The sequence below is a fragment of the Ptychodera flava genome, chromosome 4, assembly GCF_041260155.1.
Source record: "Ptychodera flava strain L36383 chromosome 4, AS_Pfla_20210202, whole genome shotgun sequence".
NCBI lineage: Eukaryota > Metazoa > Hemichordata > Enteropneusta > Ptychoderidae > Ptychodera > Ptychodera flava.
Window position 1 is genome coordinate 43,781,848 of NC_091931.1, and position 20,313 is coordinate 43,802,160.

At 46.5% G+C, this 20,313-nt stretch overlaps 2 protein-coding genes across 2 annotated transcripts in view; one reads left to right on the forward strand and one right to left on the reverse strand.

The window, feature by feature from the left end:
* Positions 1-20,313, forward strand: part of LOC139131883 (aqualysin-1-like) — a 100,394-nt gene that overhangs the window by 13,359 nt on the left and 66,722 nt on the right. The gene's annotated exons all lie outside the window — the stretch shown is intronic.
* Positions 319-20,313, reverse strand: part of LOC139131879 (UNC5C-like protein) — a 30,843-nt gene continuing 10,848 nt past the window's right edge. Inside the window, exon 5 of the mRNA XM_070698172.1 lies at positions 319-2,623. Within this exon, the coding sequence (XP_070554273.1) occupies positions 2,345-2,623 (279 nt within the window). The 3' untranslated portion in view covers positions 319-2,344. The remainder of the gene's footprint in view (positions 2,624-20,313) is intronic.

The window sequence follows — 20,313 nt, forward strand, 5'->3', positions numbered from 1 at the left end:
TGACATTGGGCCTTAGTTAGTGACCACTACCTATCTGACTTACAGATTGATATATGGCGGGTGCCACATGTGGGGCAGGATGCGCTTACTATTTTCGAAACACCTGACATCACTTCTTGGTCTTTTGGCCAGAGGTCCATATATCTTTCTTTCATGAATTTGACTTTGTTTGTACCGTCTATTTACTGTCTGTTCTGTGCTGTTTTGTGTCTATGTTTACAACTATTGTCTTACAAATTTTGACCTAGTGTTATTGGATTATGGATTGGTATGATTGCGATTATTACACTTAGAAGAGCATTTGCATAGTAACTGGAATAACTTTTAATGGACTTAGGAAAAAAATTGAAATTTTAAAACGCAAATAGGTTACTATGGAAACACAGGGCAATAAAAATGGATTTCATATTTTGTCTTTCTAACCCGAAATAACCCTTTGGTATAATATTTCTGTTGATTACCGGATTTTACACTGGATATTTGGTCTTTCTAACCCAAAATATCCCTTTGATATAACACATTCTGTTGATACCTGGATTTTAGAAGGAATCTTTGAAAAACTGGTAATTTTTACTCCTGAATGGTTGCCATGGAAACATCTCACATTAAAATGGGTGTGATTTTTTTTGTGTGTGCTAACCAGAGAAACCCTTATTATCAATTTTTACATCAATCAATAGTTCTTTAATATGAATTGGGGAAAAGGTAACATTTTCAATGCCAGAACAGTTACCATGGCAACTCAAAACATTAAAATCAGTCTGGTTTTTGTGTTCTCTGACCCGAACTCCCCCCGCTAGATAATTGTCATATCAATCAAAGCAACTTTTCATTGGATATTATAAAAACTGAAATTTTCAACCCCTAAAATGGTTACCATGGAAACATGGGGCAGTGAAATCGATATCATATTTGGTCTTTTCGACCCAAAATACCCTTATGGTGAAATTTTCACGGAAAATGAACCTATTATTATTCGCGTTATTATTATTTCTATATAATTATTATTTTATTTTATTTTATTTTTTATTTATTTTTATTATTATTTTATTTCTTAAAAGCGCACTACACTGCGTCTCAGTGCTCTTTACAAGACTAAAAATGTATTTCTGAAAAGATAAACATAAAAAATAAAATGTCTCTCTAGCAAATAAAAACAAAGTTACACTTCCTTAAAAAGGTATGTCTTAACACTAGGCTTAAAGGAATCGATAGTACAGTTTATGTCAGCATTAAAATAGCATAGATTAACATTTTACGTGAGAGTATAGCATTACTTGGCGTTGCAAATTGTGATCAGGAAACTCGTTGCTGTACGGGGTGACAAAAAGTCATGGCACGTGTATAAAAACATAAATTTACAAAGCGAACGAAACCAAAATCGTAACCAGTGATATCATTAAATAATCTTTGCAAAGCAAAAACAAAAAAAAAATGTGACGAAGACGTCATTTAGAAGCCAGTTTGAAAAACGATACGATTGTTCTTGGATTTCCATTTTGTTAGCAAGCAGAAACATTTATTCCAAATGGAAAATTATTTAAGAGATAGGGTATAGGAACAGTGCTGGCACAGTCCCTGTATTTAACTGAGTCACTCAGTCGAAGTCATATTCTTATGAATATCTGTATGATACCAGAAAGGAATATCAGCAAAATTACCTATTAAGTGCAATTGACTTCTTAACCCTGAATAAACAGCCAACAAAAGTTGATATACACAAGACTTTGACGGTGTTCAATAATGTTAGGATAAGGTAGAATAACTTGGCTGACATCAATAATACTAAAAAATGGGCAAACGTAACATGCTGCTGAATGCCAAGTCACATGGTCACGAGTCCATAAAGTCACATTGCAGAGTGCCATTTCATAAAGACTGACGTCAGGGGCCACTGGGCAGTAGTTGTGAACTGATGCCCGGTTACGCGTAGGGTGTCGTCGACAACTTTGAGGAAAGGAGCAAGATTTTGCAGTCCGTCAGCGCGGATACTTAAAAACTTCATTGAGAAAAAAGGTTCAAGAGCAATCAAGGACGTCAATTGGTATGCCATGACTATTGTTCGCCTCTTTTTTTTTCAAAATATAAGCACCTGTTTACCCATGAACTTTTTCATTATGCATTGTTACAGCGAGAGCATTAAAATACATAAAAAGCAAATGTCAGCTTGAGCATGTGGTGTGTTATTAAACATTTAGTTCTTGGTCTTCATTCGGACTATAGCGCTCGTTTTATTACCCCTCCTGGCGGTGACGTACCAAAAAACACAGTACAATTTCCTCTGAACGGCGGCCTAAGGAAGCTTTGAAGTATGTGCTCATCAGCGTTTGTCACAGTCACAATCTTACATGAATGACATCAATTCTATTTCTGCATCGTTGTTTTGGCGCGGGTAGTGACTGTCAGTGTGGCTTTTGGTGCGTCTGTCCAGTGTGCATGCTGCTAATGTTAACGTATCCAACTTCTTAGTTGCATTTGTATTGCGCTGCTTGGAAGTCTGATTGCCTGTGTGTGGTGCGCAGACTTTACAAGACAGGGAAGAACACGGAACATTATGGAACATTCCCGCTGTTGCCTTCAAAATCTTGCCTACGTCCTCGATCTCTTGCTCCCAAGTTTTATCCTTTAAGAGAATCAAACAAGTTTTCTGTTTAAAAACAATCAATCGAATTTTGAATGGAAAGGAGCATATACAATAGCTTTAATATCTGCATAATATAAATTTCACAAAAGTAACTCGGCCTGTTACGTATTTATGTACATATCACATGTGTGATTTCACTCATTTTTTAATTTAATAGAGAAAAAGTAACTTTCATATGTTGTCAGACTGCTTCTACACGTATGATTGAGTGAATGTGTTTTGTGCACTCAGTACACTTACACAATAATAATCAGATTGTTCGGAAGATACGCGATGTTATATTGCTGGAGACATAGACTCTATTAATCTGCGTACATCTGGATTGAGATGATGAGTTCAACAACTTATTGCTGGTCTTGTGCGGTAGCCAGCAAACAGAACACTAGCCTAGAAAGTTTGAGCGGCCAAGCGCCAATGATTGGCGGGCTATGACGTACGTGTCACATGTCTGGTGACGTAGAACAAGCTGGAAGACGGCATGGGGCCGCATGGCCGCACGCGGCTTGAGTGCAGTCGATTTTCAAGCTTTCCGTTCAGACGTTGTGAACGTCTGAACCGACTCAATATCAAACCTTTTAGTGTGGGCGATCAAGCTTGGAGACATTTCCTGGTGGTCATTATTAAGCCCTGTATTGGTTTTCATATTCGTTGATATCTGTTCGGCAGATTTCTTTTTGAATGCTGCGTACGCTTACGGTACACACTGCACTAGCTACACTACAGTACACGATGATTGGCAAAGCCCGATAGAAAGGGTGAACGTTCGCGTCAGACGTAAACACAAAATTGGTCAGGCTTCGCTCTATGGGCAATCACATACATGATCCCTCAGACAGGAGACACTACAAAAGTTTTTTGTGATCAGTTTATTGATTTCCATTTTCACAGATCACGTTTCGAGCGCCTGAATAACTATACCACTCGGGGTCGGGAGCCGCCATATTGATTTAAGAAAGCGTGCGCAAAGGACTATGGGATCGGCCGAAAATAATTCGAGCAAATACATATAATTAATTCGAGCAAACACATATAATTAATTCGAGCGAACACATATAATTAATTCGCTCAAACACATAATTAATTCGAGCGAACACACATAATTACTTCGACCGAACACAAAATTAATTCAAGACACTAGTAGAAATTAATTCGCTCAATTAATTCGCTCAAACACATAATTAATTCGAGCGAACACACATAATTACTTCGACCGAACACAAAATTAATTCAAGACACTAGTAGAAATTAATTCTAGCACACATTAAATTAATTGCAGCACGTGAAAACATTTTGAACCCAAAATTAATTGAAGGAATTAATATATTAAATCTAGACTACATAAAATTAATTCCGGCACATAAAAAACATATAAATAATTTAAAATGTTAGCAAAATTAATTCTAGACTACATAAAATTAATTACAGCAAAGATAAGCAGAAATAATTAATTGGAACACATAAAATTAATTCGGCATGACTACACAAAATTAATTAAAGCATATAAAATTAATTTAAAGAAACATACAATTAATTCGAGGTGCTAGTAAATTAATTCCAGTCTACATAAAATTAATTCTAACATACTAAAATTAATAAAACATAATTTTGACCAGAACGGGCCCCAATAATTCTTCGCCACTTGGAGGGACGTTTATAGTTTGGATCGTGGGTGAAATTGGTTCGAAAAGTGGGCGATTGTTATTTCCCTACAAGAAGGCTTAGAATTGTATGAGTGTTTGTATAGGTTGTCTGACACTACGTATTGATTGACGTTTAGTGTCTACTGAATTTCACCCAACTGTTGTATTGTTCAAATATCAGTTTTGAGCCAAGCCTCGCTTTTACAGGCTACTGTTATTTTCTGTACACTTGTAAATTTACTACAGTGTTTTCCTACTTTGAGGTAGCGACCTTTTGTTGTCATAGTGACCAAAATAGAGTTGTCACTATTAGACTGCTGAGTTTGTTTTGAGTGCACACGGCCATTACCATTATTCAGTGCATGATCCCAGGGGTCCCTCAAAAATGTTTCTAATACAAGCCGCGGCTTCAATTGGAAATTTTACGATAAGATTGCCGTGGGGTATTACATAAAGTCAATTTATTGTATTGGGCCGCCGCAGGCGGCCCGCCGGTAAAGAGGGTCAATCATGGCCATTGCATGAAGTAAACCTAATTGGAGTGGGCCGCCAAAGGCGTCTGCCCGTTAAGAGGGTCATGGGTAATACATAATGTACCGGTATATTTATTGTAGTGGGCCGCCGAAGGCGGCCCGCCGGTAAAGAGGGTCGATCATGGCCATGGCATAAAGTGAACTTTATTGTTGGTATTATGTTTTTGAAAATGTGGTGACCCCCCTTTCCTACCAGTGAAAAAGCGATGACCCCCCCCTTTGCGGATTCCAAAATTATCATGACCCCCCCCCCCCGGATTTTGCCGCCCCCCCCGGCCGTAAAAACTGACTGGCGCATTAGTGTCTGCTAAATTTCACCCAACTGTTGTATTGTTCAAATATCAGCTTTGAGCCAAGCCTCGCTTTCACAGGCTACTGTTGTTTTCTGTACACTTGTAAATTTACTACAGTGTTTTCCTACTTTGAGGTAGAGACCTTTTGTTGTCATAGTGGCCAAAATAGAGTTGTCACTATTAGACTGCTGAGTTTGTTTTGAGCGCACACCATATGAACAGAGAACTGGTGTATTTCTATGTGTTATGAGTAAAGCCAGTTTAAAGACATTAAGGCGTACTAGCACATAGCTATCATATTTTCAGTGTTATTCAAGCAAATTGTGACGTCACGGATGTGTTACTGTCAGTCTTTGCTATAGTTGTTAGCGAGTTGTCAATCATTGTACCATACAGGGGTATCTGCGAATACTCGCTGTTGTTGTTGATTTATTTCTTAGTAATAAATATTGTTGTTGGCGGAATTGTTATGCCAACTGATATAATTGTGAGATCGCTTTGTATTGTACATTGAGAAGTAAATACCGCCTATCTGAGCGAACTATCGCGACCAGGTTAAGAGATCTCGGTTGAACAAAAGTGAGGAACATTTAATTGTTAAATTAGGCACAGACTTTCATGCTGTTTGACAATATATTTTCTTATAGTCACGCCTGGCACAACTTAAACAAATTTTTGTCAACTCTCAGGTGTGACATATAAATGGCGCCCAACGTGGGGCATTAACTAACAAAAAGGTTGTGCCCAGTATCCAGATCAGGTGGTAAACAGTTGATTAAAGAATTATTTAACCAGCTTTGTATGTTGCTAAGAATATTTACATTTCATAGCATTATCAAGTGTATAGTGTTACATAAGTTTCAAAGTGATTTACTGTAAGTTGCGTGCTCAGTATGTTGCTGTGCATGTGGCTTGTGTTCACAACTGTGATTTGCACGGCGACTAGAATGGCATTGGATGAAACAACTCCTCGTTCGTTGGGCATGGCTGGCTGGGGGGTTTAGGCGCTTACCCGGAGTGTCGTCTGTCCCTTCAGCAGATACAGCAGTTGGTCGGAGAGCTGGAGAGCCACAAGACCTTACCCAAACAAATAGGGAGAGAGAGATTTTGCTCAGGCTAGAACAAGAGAAACGGTTAAGCCAGGCAAAGGAGCGATGGTTGTCAGATGAAAGACAAACAAGAGAAGCTTGGAAGGTAGCCATTTGGGCGGACAGTCTGCCACAGAACCCCTGCTTTGGGGGTGTGTCCGGTACCAGCAATTTGATTGGATCTAAAGCAATGACATCATGCATGGTACTTCTCATTATGAAAGGGGGATATTGCAAGTTACGTGTGATCCAAAAAAATTATTAAGTGCTTTTAAATTATATTATTTCTCGCTTTCTCAGCTGCTAATTTATCTGAAACTCGTACTAAGTAATTGTATCGCAAATATTAGAAATATCTGTGCAATTACAAGCCAACCGTACTCACATTAGCATTCGCTTCGTCCCCACAATAAAAATGGTTTCCGCCAGTGCAGACTGTGGCGATGACCCGAATGACCCAAGCGCGTTCGAGATATACGCCACAAGTACCACTACGATATCACAGCTAGACAGCAACAATGATGAACTAAATTCAAATAGGTAGCGTTTCAGATAGCCACATGCCCAATCAAATGTTGAAACATTTTTTACAGCATGTTGATTAATTATCAACGTAATTATCAATGCCCTCGAAAGCAACTGTGTTGTTTTTTTTGCACGTTTCGCTCACAGACTTACCAGAATAAGTGATACAATATAATTTTCGTTGAAAGAAGAATTTTGTGATCGTCACTGTTGCCAAAGGCTTTTGACACGTTTGCTAACAATGAACTGTATCAAATTATATCACAGCGTCTGGCATGGCCATGCGTCATAAACTCAGAGCTAAGTAATCATACAAAGCGTTCACCTACTGACTAATTATCTACTGTAAAATATACAATATTTCACCGACTTTTCAACACACTGTTGAACGTGATAACCTACTTGATTATTAATTGAAAAAGACGATGAAAATACTCCGACTCGGCATGAAGGTATTTAATCAGTACCAGTCACTCACCAACTGGACTAGTTTGGCACCCGGTGGCACTACTAAAGCGCTCACGAACAAACAGGAGCCTACGTTATGTAGATATAATTCGTGCAAAAACATCAAAACTTTCAGAATACAGTATTGAAAGTGATTTCTACAATAAAATGAAGACGGCAATGAAATATTCAGCAGAGATGAAGACGAGCTGGTGTTTCGTTCGGGGCTACTTGCGCGTGAATGATGAGTGACCTTGGTTAGTAATATATTCATTTACGTCGCCTTGTGTCAACAATGAAAGTAGCTGGCCAATGGTGGTAGCCAAAATATGTCATGTGACATTATTGTTGGGCGTGTCCTTAGGACATGCCAGAATTTCCCGCCAAATGCAATATGCCAAAAAAAGAAGCATGTTCTGCCCATTTTACCTTATATAGAGGGTGATCATGCAAAATTTGAGTGTCAGAGTTCAGTAGGAGGAGATCAGACTGTGTTGCATATGCTATGATTGGATAGAATGGTGTTTACTGCCCTCAATTTGAGGAATCTGACATGTGTCACTTTACGATTTTATGACTGTCATCACGATCCGATGACGTTCTAAAGTTTGACTAGGGTACAGCCTAGATATTGATGGGCAGCTTGAAAGAGCATGTTGTCCGGACTAACCCATTGGCAATTCAACGGCATTGCGGTGTGTGGTTTCGTATTTCAGTGGTGTGTTGAAGTGGTTGAAATTGTACAGAATTTTACGTTTTTACTCGAAATTCAAGTGTCTTCAAACCAGTCGTCGCGTCAGAATTCCACCCAATTTTACAATGTAGGTTTTTAATGTCAACGGTATTACACGCTGATGACAATATTGTGCGTATTTCATTTTTGGACACAAAAGTACACGCTCGCGAAAATGAACTGCTCCAACCCCCGGAAATAGTGCATGTTGGATTCTACTATTGACAGGCCAGTAAAACTATGCAAGCATGACCACCAACAAGTTCCTTCCGATGGCGGCATGTTACTGTACATGATTCAACTCTCTGGTTCAAAACTAAATAGACGCTGTGATCTGTACGACCTCTTAAAAATCCGTAAAATCAACGATTTTGACCAATTTACTACCTGTGGTTTCTGGCGGTCTTACGAGACAATGACGCATTCGATCACCGAGCTGACCCATTCACCATTAGTCAGAAAGATATTGATCGTAATCGAACACGTGTCTTCGCGTATCGTTCTTTGGACACAAAAGTACACGTTTTTATAGTTGTTTATTGCAAAATAAGCTATTTTTAGCTACCGGATTTTAGAAAAATGATCATGGCAATAAAACTGGGTAATTTTGTGACATATGGCTTTGATGGTATTCTTTCGAACTTGGGCCATAACGTCGGAATAGAAATAAACACGGAGCATCGCGAATTCGTGTTGAAATGCCAAGTTGAGAGAGTTGTTGTTTTCCACTGATCGGCGAGTCTCGCAGAGAACGCCATTTTGGCCCAAATTACCCATGATACAATGGTACCGGAAATAAGGGGTTCTGTGGCAGACTGGGAGCAGGGCGTTCAATGAGAAAATTGTCCAATTTCAGAAAGGAGTAGAAGAGAGGTATAGACAACAAGGAGTTGAACGGCGTGATTGGGAGCATGGAGAACAGTACAGGTGTGCGGAGGAAAACGGGGATGCTGATTATGGAGTCAGTGGTGGTATGGTAGGAGGAGCTCGTATCGCAGAGAGTACGCCTACGCAACCAGACCGATCCAGATCGCCCAGTTTCACACCTGCTACAGGAGAGACTTCATGCTCCGCTAGTCTGGTTCCCTGACCCATTTCCCCGGTAGAGGGCGTGGGGAAATATAGGGTCAGGTACCGGGTAGCCATCTTGAACAGAATTTTGTTCAAGATGGCGGAGGTTAGTCACCTGACAGAACATGCTACAACAAATATGGCTACTACCATGAAAACGCCGGTCAAAATTCGACTGGATCAGAATTATTTTCGAACACTGGTATCCGAACCAAAAACATTGGCACACGAGACGGGAAACATAAACTGAAAGGATTTATCCAGAAGTACGGGGAAATAGAGGTGATTGAAGGCTGGCTGTGCGCAGCAGTACTTGTTGCGTGTATCGAACGCACTAGGGTCATGAGGTCATCGCCGACTGTGGCGTGACCCCAATGACCCTAGCACGTTCGATGCACGACCTGCGTAAAGTTGGCGTCATACTCATACTCATCCTCAGCCTCAGGGGTCACGCGAAAATGAGGATGAGGATGACGCTACAGCGTCAGCTTCACCGGCGTCAGATCCGATTATTCCCGAATGCGTCTGATGGAATAGTAAGTGTAAAAACGACTTTAAAAATGTGCTCCAAGTTTCATATCACTGTAAATGTTAATCAAAACACAGTTGGGTTTGTATTTCATAATATTTAGTAAACTCTCTGCTTCTCACGATGTAGCTACAACGCAACATTCTTAGCCCTTAATTTCAATTTAAAGTTCAAAGGTGGCGTTGACTTTTCAGGCCTCAAGTCATAGTTCTACAAGTTAATTGTTTTATATATCCTCTGAATAATTAGGGCTTTCATATCGCCTCTCATAGTGGCGATTTTTACAAATTTCGGACCATGTATACCTTTTTGCACCAATTTTTGGAAAATCTTAACGCAAGAGTTGAGAGGTACCAACAAACACATCCATGGATCCATGGACTGAAAATTACGAACATTTCCTAAATCTAGCCTGTATGAGATATTCTAACGATTAAAAATTACCTGCGAAACAGTTTTACGATTCAAAACAAAGTTGAGAAAGAATGGAGTTGTTATTTTCTTAAGTTATGGGCGAATTTTATCATTTTTCCGTCATCGGGTAGTGTAACTTTGGCAATCTTCGGATACGACGCTGAAGCTGACGCTGAGTAGCGTCATTTTCAGCGTCAGCTAGCTTGAAAGGTCACCTGAGGCTGAGGATGAGGATGAGGATGACGCCAACTTTACACTCGTCGATACACGCCACAAGTACCGCTGCGATATCACAGCTATTATTGAAAACAAACTTTGTTGGAACTGTGAACGACGATTGATTTTGATGGATAGAATGGTGTCCGAATTTCGTGAAAAATGCAAGGCATCATGTCGACGTTCTAAAAGTATCAAGAGGTGTGCTAAATCACAGTGGCTAAATCATGGAGGTAGAAAGTCTTTCTTTCTACCTCCACGGCTTTGTGGTACAAACAAGAAGTTGGTGTCAAGTGAGCCTGAAAGTGCGAAACCCAAGAAACATGAGAAAAAGTGACAAGTGTTACTTTTATCCAATCACAGCTTGTTTTATTTTAACCCAATAGCGTCCATGTTTACATTAGCCGGTACCTGACCCTATATTTCCCCACGCCCTCTACCGGGGAAATGGGTCAGGGAACCAGACTAATGCTCCGCTAGCAAGGCCAACCAACCCAGACTTGAGCAGCAAGCAAACAAATTTTAAGTTATGCATTGACCGCTTCCACTTGCCGATTCATGTACAGGTGTGTGTGCCATATAGCTACTATGTAAAGAGGAGCCCGTTTGTGATGGAGTATTTCAAAGGGTCCTGCCACCAGGTGTGTTAGGTGGAATTCTCGCCCTGCTGCATTGTTCCCGTACACGCTATCGTGTAGCGTAATTGCAAGATTTCGAGTTGACATTTATTCTTCTCATATGGCTTAGCAAGTTGGGGGACAGTGTGACATGTGGCGGAGAGATAGTTGGCCATGGTACGAGTCGGCGACAGAGTACCAGAGATGTGTTGGTACGGGTTGGATGTGGAGGCGTGTTGGAGATTGGTCAAACAAATATGCGCAGCATAAATATAAAGACAGCGGCAACCTGACAAGTCGCTAGCCTGCGCGTTTGCCAAAGTCTATGTGTTGTTTTGTTCTTTTATGTTAACAGACATTTCTTTTAACATTTGTTTTAGGTGCAGTCAGCACTGACTGTTTGCAGCAGAGGAGCCGGTCATTCATTACCTATATGGCTTCAATCTCTTTTGCTTACAGGATTACCAGTGTAGTGTTGTAGAGACACCCCAACATTGCCCTCCTGGATTGTCCTTGGATAACCCTTGGTCATATCTGTGAACATTCGTATTATGTAACTGTTCTACTGCATGTATTTACACCTCACCCCTGAGGGGGCTTACCTGGTATACCTTACATACTGGGGTGGTTACTTGTAGGTGGGACTTCCAGATTGTCAAGGAAGAGCAAACGCATCCTTATTAGACCGCGATGTAATAGGTCCGTATTAAGATGAAGTTTAGCTATTGTAGTCAAAGCCACTGTAAAGAGTTGTGTGGTACATATTTCCAAGTAGGGGCAGTTCCAGGAGGGTTGTTGGCATGTCTCCCCTTACACTCCCAGTCGGCCGATTATCGACCGATGGTGGAAATGGAGGATAAGGGATGACATGCTTTGGGGAGGGAGGGTATCACATGTGTGATTTCACTCATTTTTTAATTTAATAGAGAAAAGTAACTTTCATTTGTTGTCAGACTGCTTCTACACATATGATTGAGTGAATGTGTTATGTGCACTCAGTACACTTACACAATCATAAAATGATTGTTCGGAAGATACGCGATGTTATATTGCTGGAGACATAGACTCTATTAATCTGCGTACATCTGGATTGAGATGATGAGTTCAACAACTTATTGCTGGGCTTGCAGTAGCCAGCAAACAGAACACTAGCCTAGAAAGTTTGAGCGGCTAAGCGCCAATGATTGGCGGGCTATGACGTACGTGTCACATGTGAAGTGATAGCCGTGTGAATATAAGTACTCACCTTAAGCTAGAGCAGATGACTCTCCAGAACAGGAATAATACGTCTGTTCAGACAGTCAGATATCTGGCTTCTACAGCGATGAGTAGATAATTATAGTATCGTAGCGTAGAGCTGTGCGATGCGTAAGGTAAGGCGGTAATAATCGTTCTGGCGTGTTCTGATGCGGAGATCACATGGTCCCAGGACGCTGACTCTGCGGGGGGTCGGCAGTATCCCCTAGCAACCAACAGGGGCAGTTGGGGGCGCTGTTCACACTACACTCCTCCCCGTTTTATCAGACAGGTGGGACCCGCATCCACGACCTGGAAGGAAACAAAAACGAACAAACAAAAAGAACAGAGAGAAAGGGATAGCAGTTGTTTTCTCTTGAGGCTTCCCAGTGCGAATATTTCACACCGGTGCTGCTCCCGTCACCAAGGGCGTTACCAGAGTAGCTCCCTCCTTGGATGGGTGGTTGTACTGGATTGGTCCTCAGGGCGCGCACCCTCTGGGGTCTGTGAAGTCCCCTCCCGGGCACGAGTCCCGCTCCAAATCCAGGTTTCCTGGACCTCTCTAGTCCCCATAGAGACGGCGGGTGTTGCTCATCGCCGTATGCAGGAGGCGCTTGATGTCTCCACCGCGGTGTCGTACTACCTCCTGCGCCACGTCACCGATGTATGCGGGGGTGTTGTATCGCTGGTCGGGCCATGGCATCAGATACGGCGAATCCGTCTCCAGGAGGATCCGGTCCAGGGGGACGTCCCTCAGGGCCTCAATTTGCCTGTCGTCGAAGTCCGCCACCATTGCAGAGAAACTGAAATAGCAGTGGCGGAACGCCTGGCACCATCTACGAAGGGTGCGCAGCTCTCCTGCGAAGTTATGGATATGGATGAGCTGGGTCGAATCGCACATCTCCTTGACGGTTACCAGGGCCAGGGCGTGAGTATCGCAGGCGTACTTATCCCCCGCCGCGCCTCTCAGGTGTAAGATGACTGGTTTGGCGGGGTCGGCCATGCTCAGGAGTTCCCTGAAGACGTCCTCTTGTTTCGTCCACTTGTCGCTGCCCACGGTTCTGTCGAGTCCGATTTCCCCTAGAGCGGCGACGTGTGGGGATGCAACCAGGCGTCAGATCTCCTGCAGTACCTGGTTGCCTGCTCCGACGGCGGCTTTGGGGTGGAGGCCGATGGCAATCTTCCACCCTGGTTCCCGCGTCAGGTCTTCGGGGAAGGTTTCCGGGTCACAGTATACCTCCACTCCTCCAACCACTTGGACTGGCACTTCGGGTCGGACGCTTGGGCAGGCCGAGACTAGTTGAGCTGACGTTGTCACTCGGCTGCCTTTCCTGAGTTGTTTCACCGTCCGATCCAGGTGGAAATGTGAGTCCATAGCTTTCGGAAGTGGAGATTCCTGGCTACGTTCCGCTTCCCATCCGTACCTTGCTGGGGCCGTCGTCGGGTGTTCTGCTTCCTGACAGGCTGCTGCCACCTGCGTGCGAGGAAGTGGGGTCTCCCTGGTGGGCTTGGCTCCCCGCTGGTAACCTGCGGGGATCATTATTGGACTCCCTGGCACTTTGGCGGCGGCTGCTGCTGGTGGGCGAGGGCGCTCCTGAGCTCCCTTGCCAGTCCAACGCCGTACCCGGTCACGGTCCGCTGGGTCAAGGTCGTGTACCAGCGCTGACATGACTCTCCATTGGACCATGACAGCCGGAGTGTTCGGTGGGTTAATGCGGGGCTTCTCTGGGACGTCCCAGTTCATCCGGTGGCACAACCCCTCCATAGTCTTCCGGCAGGCGTCGGTGACTTTGGCGCCTTCGGGTATCCTGGCGTGGGCTCGGGCCTTCAAGTGGTCGTACAGCGCCAAGATTGGCATACTAGGCCCCACCAGCTTCCTTGTCAGGAACTCCAGGAGGTCAACGATGGCGTTGTAGTCGACACGTCCTGGGTCTTCGCGGAGGCATCGGGGAAGGTGTTTTCTGAAGCAGTGCTCCTTGATCCCCTTAGACTCGAAGCGGCATCCCGGGAAAGGGCAGGGGGACGGTCGTCCGGCGTAGTAGCTCCCCGCCCGCTTGGATGAGCTGGAGAGGGGCTCCTCCTCCCTGCACCTCTTGCCGTTGGTCTCTTCGTCACCCGGGTGGCTCTGGAGAGTGACCGATCTTTCAAGTTGCCGCTTGCGTCGCTGCCTCCGCTTGGCTGCAATTGTACGTCCCTGGCTGGGGTCTGGGCCCTGGGGGAGACTTCTCTCTGCGCCTGTCACTGGTTCCCGTCCAGTCCTCCCCTGATCCCCGCTGGGGTGGCTGGCTACATCCGAGGATGTGCTGGCCTGTTCCCCTTGGGGTTCTGGGGGCAGACTGCTGGAAGCCAGTCCCTGCAGCACCGAGAATTGGAGTCTCGCCCCCTGGGCAGTGCTGGGCTTCTTCCTTCGTACTGGCTCCCTACACAGATCTTCCTGGTCTTCCTCCGACGTCAGGCAGAAGAGGCTGTCGTCAGAGTCCGGAGCGGCGACTTCGATCTCTGGGGCTCCAGCCCCGGGGGTGGTGGTGGATTTTCCCTGGTCCCGTGGCGAGGGTGTTACAGCCGTCCGGGACAGATCGATGTCTTCGCTGACCTGTGTGGTAGGGGCAGACTGGACCTCCCCAGCCAGTTGTGGTGGACGCTCTGTGGGCTCCCCCGACGCCGGCATGCCCTCCCTGTATACGGTAAGGTCAGAACGAGTCTGGAGACGTATGTCCCGACACATACCGTAAGGGTTGGTGTTGGTGTCAACCGGCGTATGCTTCCTGGGTTTCGGTGGCCGAACGTTCTTCTTGGGGTTGATGTGTGGCATGTTCTTGACTATCCAAGGCACATCAACCATGACGTCGGCCTCCTCCTGCATAGTCCGCACCCATCCCCAGTTGCCTCTCGCTTTGGCGATGTCATAGAGGGTGATGAGTGTTCGCTTGGCTTCGTGTATACCCAGGATGCTGAGGGCGCCCATGATCTCTCTAGGCTTGAGTAGGCGTCGGGCGCGGATAGCCTCCCGAACATCCTCAAGGGTCAGTTGACCTCGCTGAGCCATTGTATGGGGTCAACTCCCTGCAAGGAAACAGAACAGGAACAAGGTTAGTGACATTTGAAATTGATGCATTTTGGGCAGATAAATTCGCCATGATGCGTTCTTTTGGCTGAGTCGATCCCTACGCACTGCGCGTGAAACCAATCAAAGCACGCATCGCATTGCAGCATCAATTTGCCGTCATCTGGTTTACCGCATACGCAATACCCCCTCTCTCCCGAACCGACCTGATAACTGCGGCCTTTCCTACCAGCCTCCTGATATTTCTGGATCCAATCCGGTAGAATGTTGTCCCTACATGGCTTCATCCTATCGTGGTGGACCACGCTTTCCTGCCGTCTGATCTTGACCCTATACAGGTATGGCGTCAGTTTCCCCACCACGATTCCGGGGCCTTTCCAGGGAGGACTAAGCTTTCTACATTTCCCCTTGATTGTGGCTGTGTCCAAAATGTAGACGCGGTCGCCAAGGTTATATGCCTTGGTGTGGACTCTAAGGTCGTAATCGCGCTTCATCCTCTCCTGGTTGGTCTTGAGAGTCTTGCGTGCAATTTCGTGTGCGGTCTTCAGGGTCTGTTCCAAGTTCTGTACATATTGCCCGAGGTCTTCGGCTGAACTGGCAGATGGTTGGCTGTACATCAGCTCTGAGGGCAGGTTTACTTCCCTCCCGAGCATCAGTCTGTTGGCCGTATAGCCGGTACTGCGGTTCACGGATGCTCGCATGGCTGCTGCGATTTGAGACAGGTTGATATCCCAATCATTCTGCAAATTTCCAACGTAGCATCTAACCGCGTTCATCAGCGTACGGTTATAGCGTTCCACTTGTCCGTTCGCTGACGGTCTATACGGCGTTGTTCTACGCTTGTGAATGTGTAAGAGGTCGCAAACTGCCGCGAAGAGCTGGCTCTCGAAGTTCCTACCTTGGTCGGTAAACACTTCAAACGGACATCCGAAACGGGCGAAAAACTCATTAACTGCCGCCTGGGCTGTGACCTCTGCCTCCTGAGATGGGAGTGGTATACATTCCACCCACTTGGTGAACTGGTCTACCATCATCAGAATGTGTTCATTTCCATTTTTAGTCTTTGGCAGTGGTCCCAAAAAGTCGAGGTGCACCCGTTCCATTGGAGATCCGGCATGGAATTTGACCATTTCGAACTTGGAGTACTGTCGAGGCTTCTTGTTCTTGTTACACTTCGGGCAGCCGGCTATGAAATTTCTTACATCATCCGACATTCTGTGCCAGTAATACCTCAGTTTGATTCTGGAGAGTGTTCTTTGCACACCCTGGTGTCCTGCTGAGGGGATAGAATGGTTCAGGTCTATGACCTCCGATTTCAGTGAGGCCGGGATGACCAGTTGTTTTTCCCCTTCCTCATTCCCTTCCCTCCACAGTACACCTTCTGTGATGAAGAACATCTCCCTATTGATCCAGTAGTGCTTAGTTGCTGGGCTCGACAGTTTCAATTCGCCCTCGCTGGGTTCAGTCCCACCGTAAGCCCACTCGTACACATACTGTAACTCAGGGTCATTCTGCTGTGCTTCCTTGATGTCATCCGTAATGCCCCTAGGAATTGCCGTGCCTTCGTTTTGGTCACTGCTGCGGGTCACTACGTAGACTTTCGAGGTCGCACGTTCGCTGTCCCATACATGCTCGATATCGGCATGAGTATGGAACGCTGTTGTCGTCATGGGGTCCTCCGTGTGATTGTATTCGTTGTCCCATGATGTTCCGCCAGGGTCCCATGGCCAGGTGGGGCACTCATCGAATTGCTCCCTTTGGCGTGGTGACAGCGTCTCTTCGGCGCTTGTCAGAACTTCAGTACCCTCTAGGCTCTCGCTGTCCTTATTCCTCCCATCGGCGCCAGTCCCTGTATCCGGGTCAGCTAATAGCGTCATATCTGGACCGTTGGTTGGCATTGTGTCGGAGCCTGAGAGTGCTGTGGTGTCCGGGTCCGAGAGTGTCACCTCCCGGGCTGCATTTGACAGCGGCACGACGTAGTCTATGTCCTCCATGAAGGGTCCCCACTTGGTGTGGGCCCTCTCACAGTAGGCGCACCCTCCACAGGGCAGATGTTCCAGGGCGACATCGTGTCGGTAGTTTGGGCAAACGGCCCCTTCGCCTACTCTGGACAGAGCGTCTGCGTTGAGGTGTCTCCGGCCGGGTCGATGTCTCACTTCCATGTCGTACTGACTTAATTCCTCCAGCCACCGGGCAAGTTGTCCCTGCGGCGCCTTGAAACTCAGCAACCACGTCAAGCTGTTGTGGTCCGTTCGGAGGAGAAAGGCTTTCCCAGCAGGTAGTGCCGGAACTGCCGTGTAAACCGCACCACGGCTAGTAGTTCTTTCCTCGTGGTGCAGTACTTGCGTTGCTCCGGTGTTAAGCTGACACTGGCATATGCTATGACTCTTTCCTCCCCGTCCTGGACCTGCGACAACTCTGCGCCGAGGGCGGAATCAGATGCATCAGTGTCCAGGACAAACCTGCCCGTCTGATTCGGCATGGCGAGTACTGGTGGCGACAGCAGTGTGGCCTTGATAGATTCAAATGCGGCCTGTTGCTCTTCTGTCCAGCAGAATGCCCGTTTTCCGGTAATTGCATAAAGGGGAGCTGCTAGGTCAGCAAAGTTCTTGATAAAACTACGGTGGTAGTTTGCCAACCCGAGAAAGCTCTCCACGTCCCTTGTCTTAGTGGGTAAGGGCCAGTCCTGGATCGCTTGAATCGATTCCTCTTCGAGGGCGACACAATTGTATGTGACCTTCCTACCGAGGAACGAGACGCTTGTCTGGAAAGTTCGCACTTGCGGGGCTTCAGCTTCAGCTGGTATTGCCTCATACGCTGGAATACATCCCGCAAGTTCTGTAGGTGGTGCTCGAAGGACGTCCCCAGCACCATGATGTCATCGAGAAAGGCAAGCACTACCTCCCATGTCAAACCCCTCAATACCAGGTTCATCACACGTGAGTACGTGGCGGGAGCGTTGCAAAGTCCAAAGGGCATCCTCGTGAATTCAAAGAGCCCGTACTTGGTAACAAATGCAGTCTTCTTCCTGTCTTCAGGGTTGACTCTAACTTGCCAGTATGCTGAGTTGGCGTCTAACTTCGAGAACCATCTGTTTCCTGCCAAGGTGTCCATGCAGTCTTCAATTAGGGGGAGTGGGAATACGTCCTTGGTGGTCAGATTGTTGAGGGCGCGATAATCCACGCACCAACGAACGGACCCATCCCGTTTCCGGACAAGTACAGGTGCGGAGGCCCACTCGGACACCGATGGCTGAATGACTTTGGCGTCGTACATCTTCTTGAGATGTGCCTGCTCCTCGGCCGCAAAGCATCGTGGGGTTCGCCTCATCTTGTTTTTGATTGGGTTCGCGTCCCGGTGTTGATACTGTGATTCAGAGCAGTGAAATTGCCCAAGTCGAATTCATTGGCTGCGAACACGTCCTGGTACTCTATCAGGAGGTCTCGCAGCTGGCTTGCTTCGCCTGGACTTAAGTTTGTGCATGACCTCTTGAACAAGTCCTTCAAGTGTTCGGGCAAGCTTGCGTCACTGTTAGTTGTTGGTGTAGAGTTGTCAGTTGTTTCTTTGACCTCCTGTACTGTTACACTTTCAGCTAGTTCGGGGTACCGATTGCCTCAATTTCAGTTGCCGTGGCAACAGATCTGCCCCCTTTTATAGTTATCGGCACGTCGGTTGGGTTGACAAAACACACTTTGGGTTGCTGGCCACCTTCGTGAACCGTACGGGGCATAACGACCTGTAACTCCGAAATGGGTTCGATCATATACTCCCCAAGGGTCTGACTTAGGTGGCATGGGGCCCTAACCACTGAGTTAGGGGGTATAGTTGTTCTACCCTGCAGTGTGACCTTTGCAACTTTACCGAAATTTCTCTTACGCCAAAAGCCATGGGTACAGTCTCGTCACCGAACATTAGGCGGTTGTTGAGCATATCTAATACAACCCGTCTCGATCGCATGAAGTCCGCGCCTAAAAGCATGTCGTCCCCTATCGGTGCGACATACACATTTTCGGTAAATTGGGTGGTACCTAGTTGGATCGAGACTGGCCCCACCTGGTAGGCTTTCATGCCCATTTCTCTGCCTGCTGTCTGCATAGTCGTAACCTTTATAACTGGAGGGCGGTCCGCCAGTCGGTGGTAAAGGCGGTCCGAAATGATTGTTACTTCGGCAGCTGTATCCACGACCGCTTGTATTTCTTGGTCGTCCACTGAGATAGGTACGCTATACATGGAGCCAGACACAAGTTGATAAATCGTGATCGGTGTGGGGTCCTCTTTTTCGGCTCTCGGTTCGTAAGTCGGTACTTCGGTTGCTGTAACCAGTGGTGTATCATGTTCTAGATTGTCGCAATCCAAGTCCCATGGTGGCTCCTCTGGGGCGGTTGTCCAGAAATACTGAACAGGCTCTTCCATTGGAGTTTCTTCCACAGGCGTCTCTGGGACGTCCGTTTCCTCGTACGTCGAGGTGTCGGATACATCCCCTGTGTCAAGTTGGCTGGTGTGGGTCCGAGATTCAGTCCCACCTTCGGTTCGCACCTGAACCTCCTCCTGACTCGCGCGGGTTAGGGTTATATCTTCCCAGCCCTCCTCACAAAGTTGTTCGGAGAGATCGGACCCCCTATCTTCGCGTGAGATTGGCAGAGGTACAGGTGGGGTATTGTCGGGTAGGCCTGCTGCGTCGTTACGGGTCAAGCCTAGGCCCTCTCGGTTGACCCAGCCTCGTTTAACCCCTCACTGAAAGTGACTTTCTTTTCTGGTGTTGTTGGCGTTTTACGTTGAGGGCAGTCTTTACGGAAATGCCCCACTTCGCCACAGCCGAAACACTGAGCGCGCCCAGGCGAAGGTGATCTACTCCGCGGCCTGGACGAATGTGTCATCGCGCGCGCCAGTTCGGTCATCTGTTTGGTGAGTGCCTCCAGGGTCGTACTGAGGGCGCCGATCTGAGTGACCTCAGCGTCTACCCTAGCCATACGTTCCTCAAGGCGAGCCAAACGTCGGTCGGAGTTCGGGCTGGCGTCAGGTTTTTGCCTGTCTGAGCTATCACGACGGTAATCGGGCGAGTTCAACCTCCTCGGTTTGTCTTTGGAGGTATAACGCACGTTGAATTTTTCATTGTCACTGTCGGGGTCAGACGAGACCCGGCGAACTTCGCGTTTTGCTGCCCGTTTGCCATAAACTTCCAGGTTTATGTACTGACGTACCCGAACCTCGTCAATGGCTTTATCCATCGTAGCTGGTCGCTGAGCAGCAGCCTCCCTTCCGG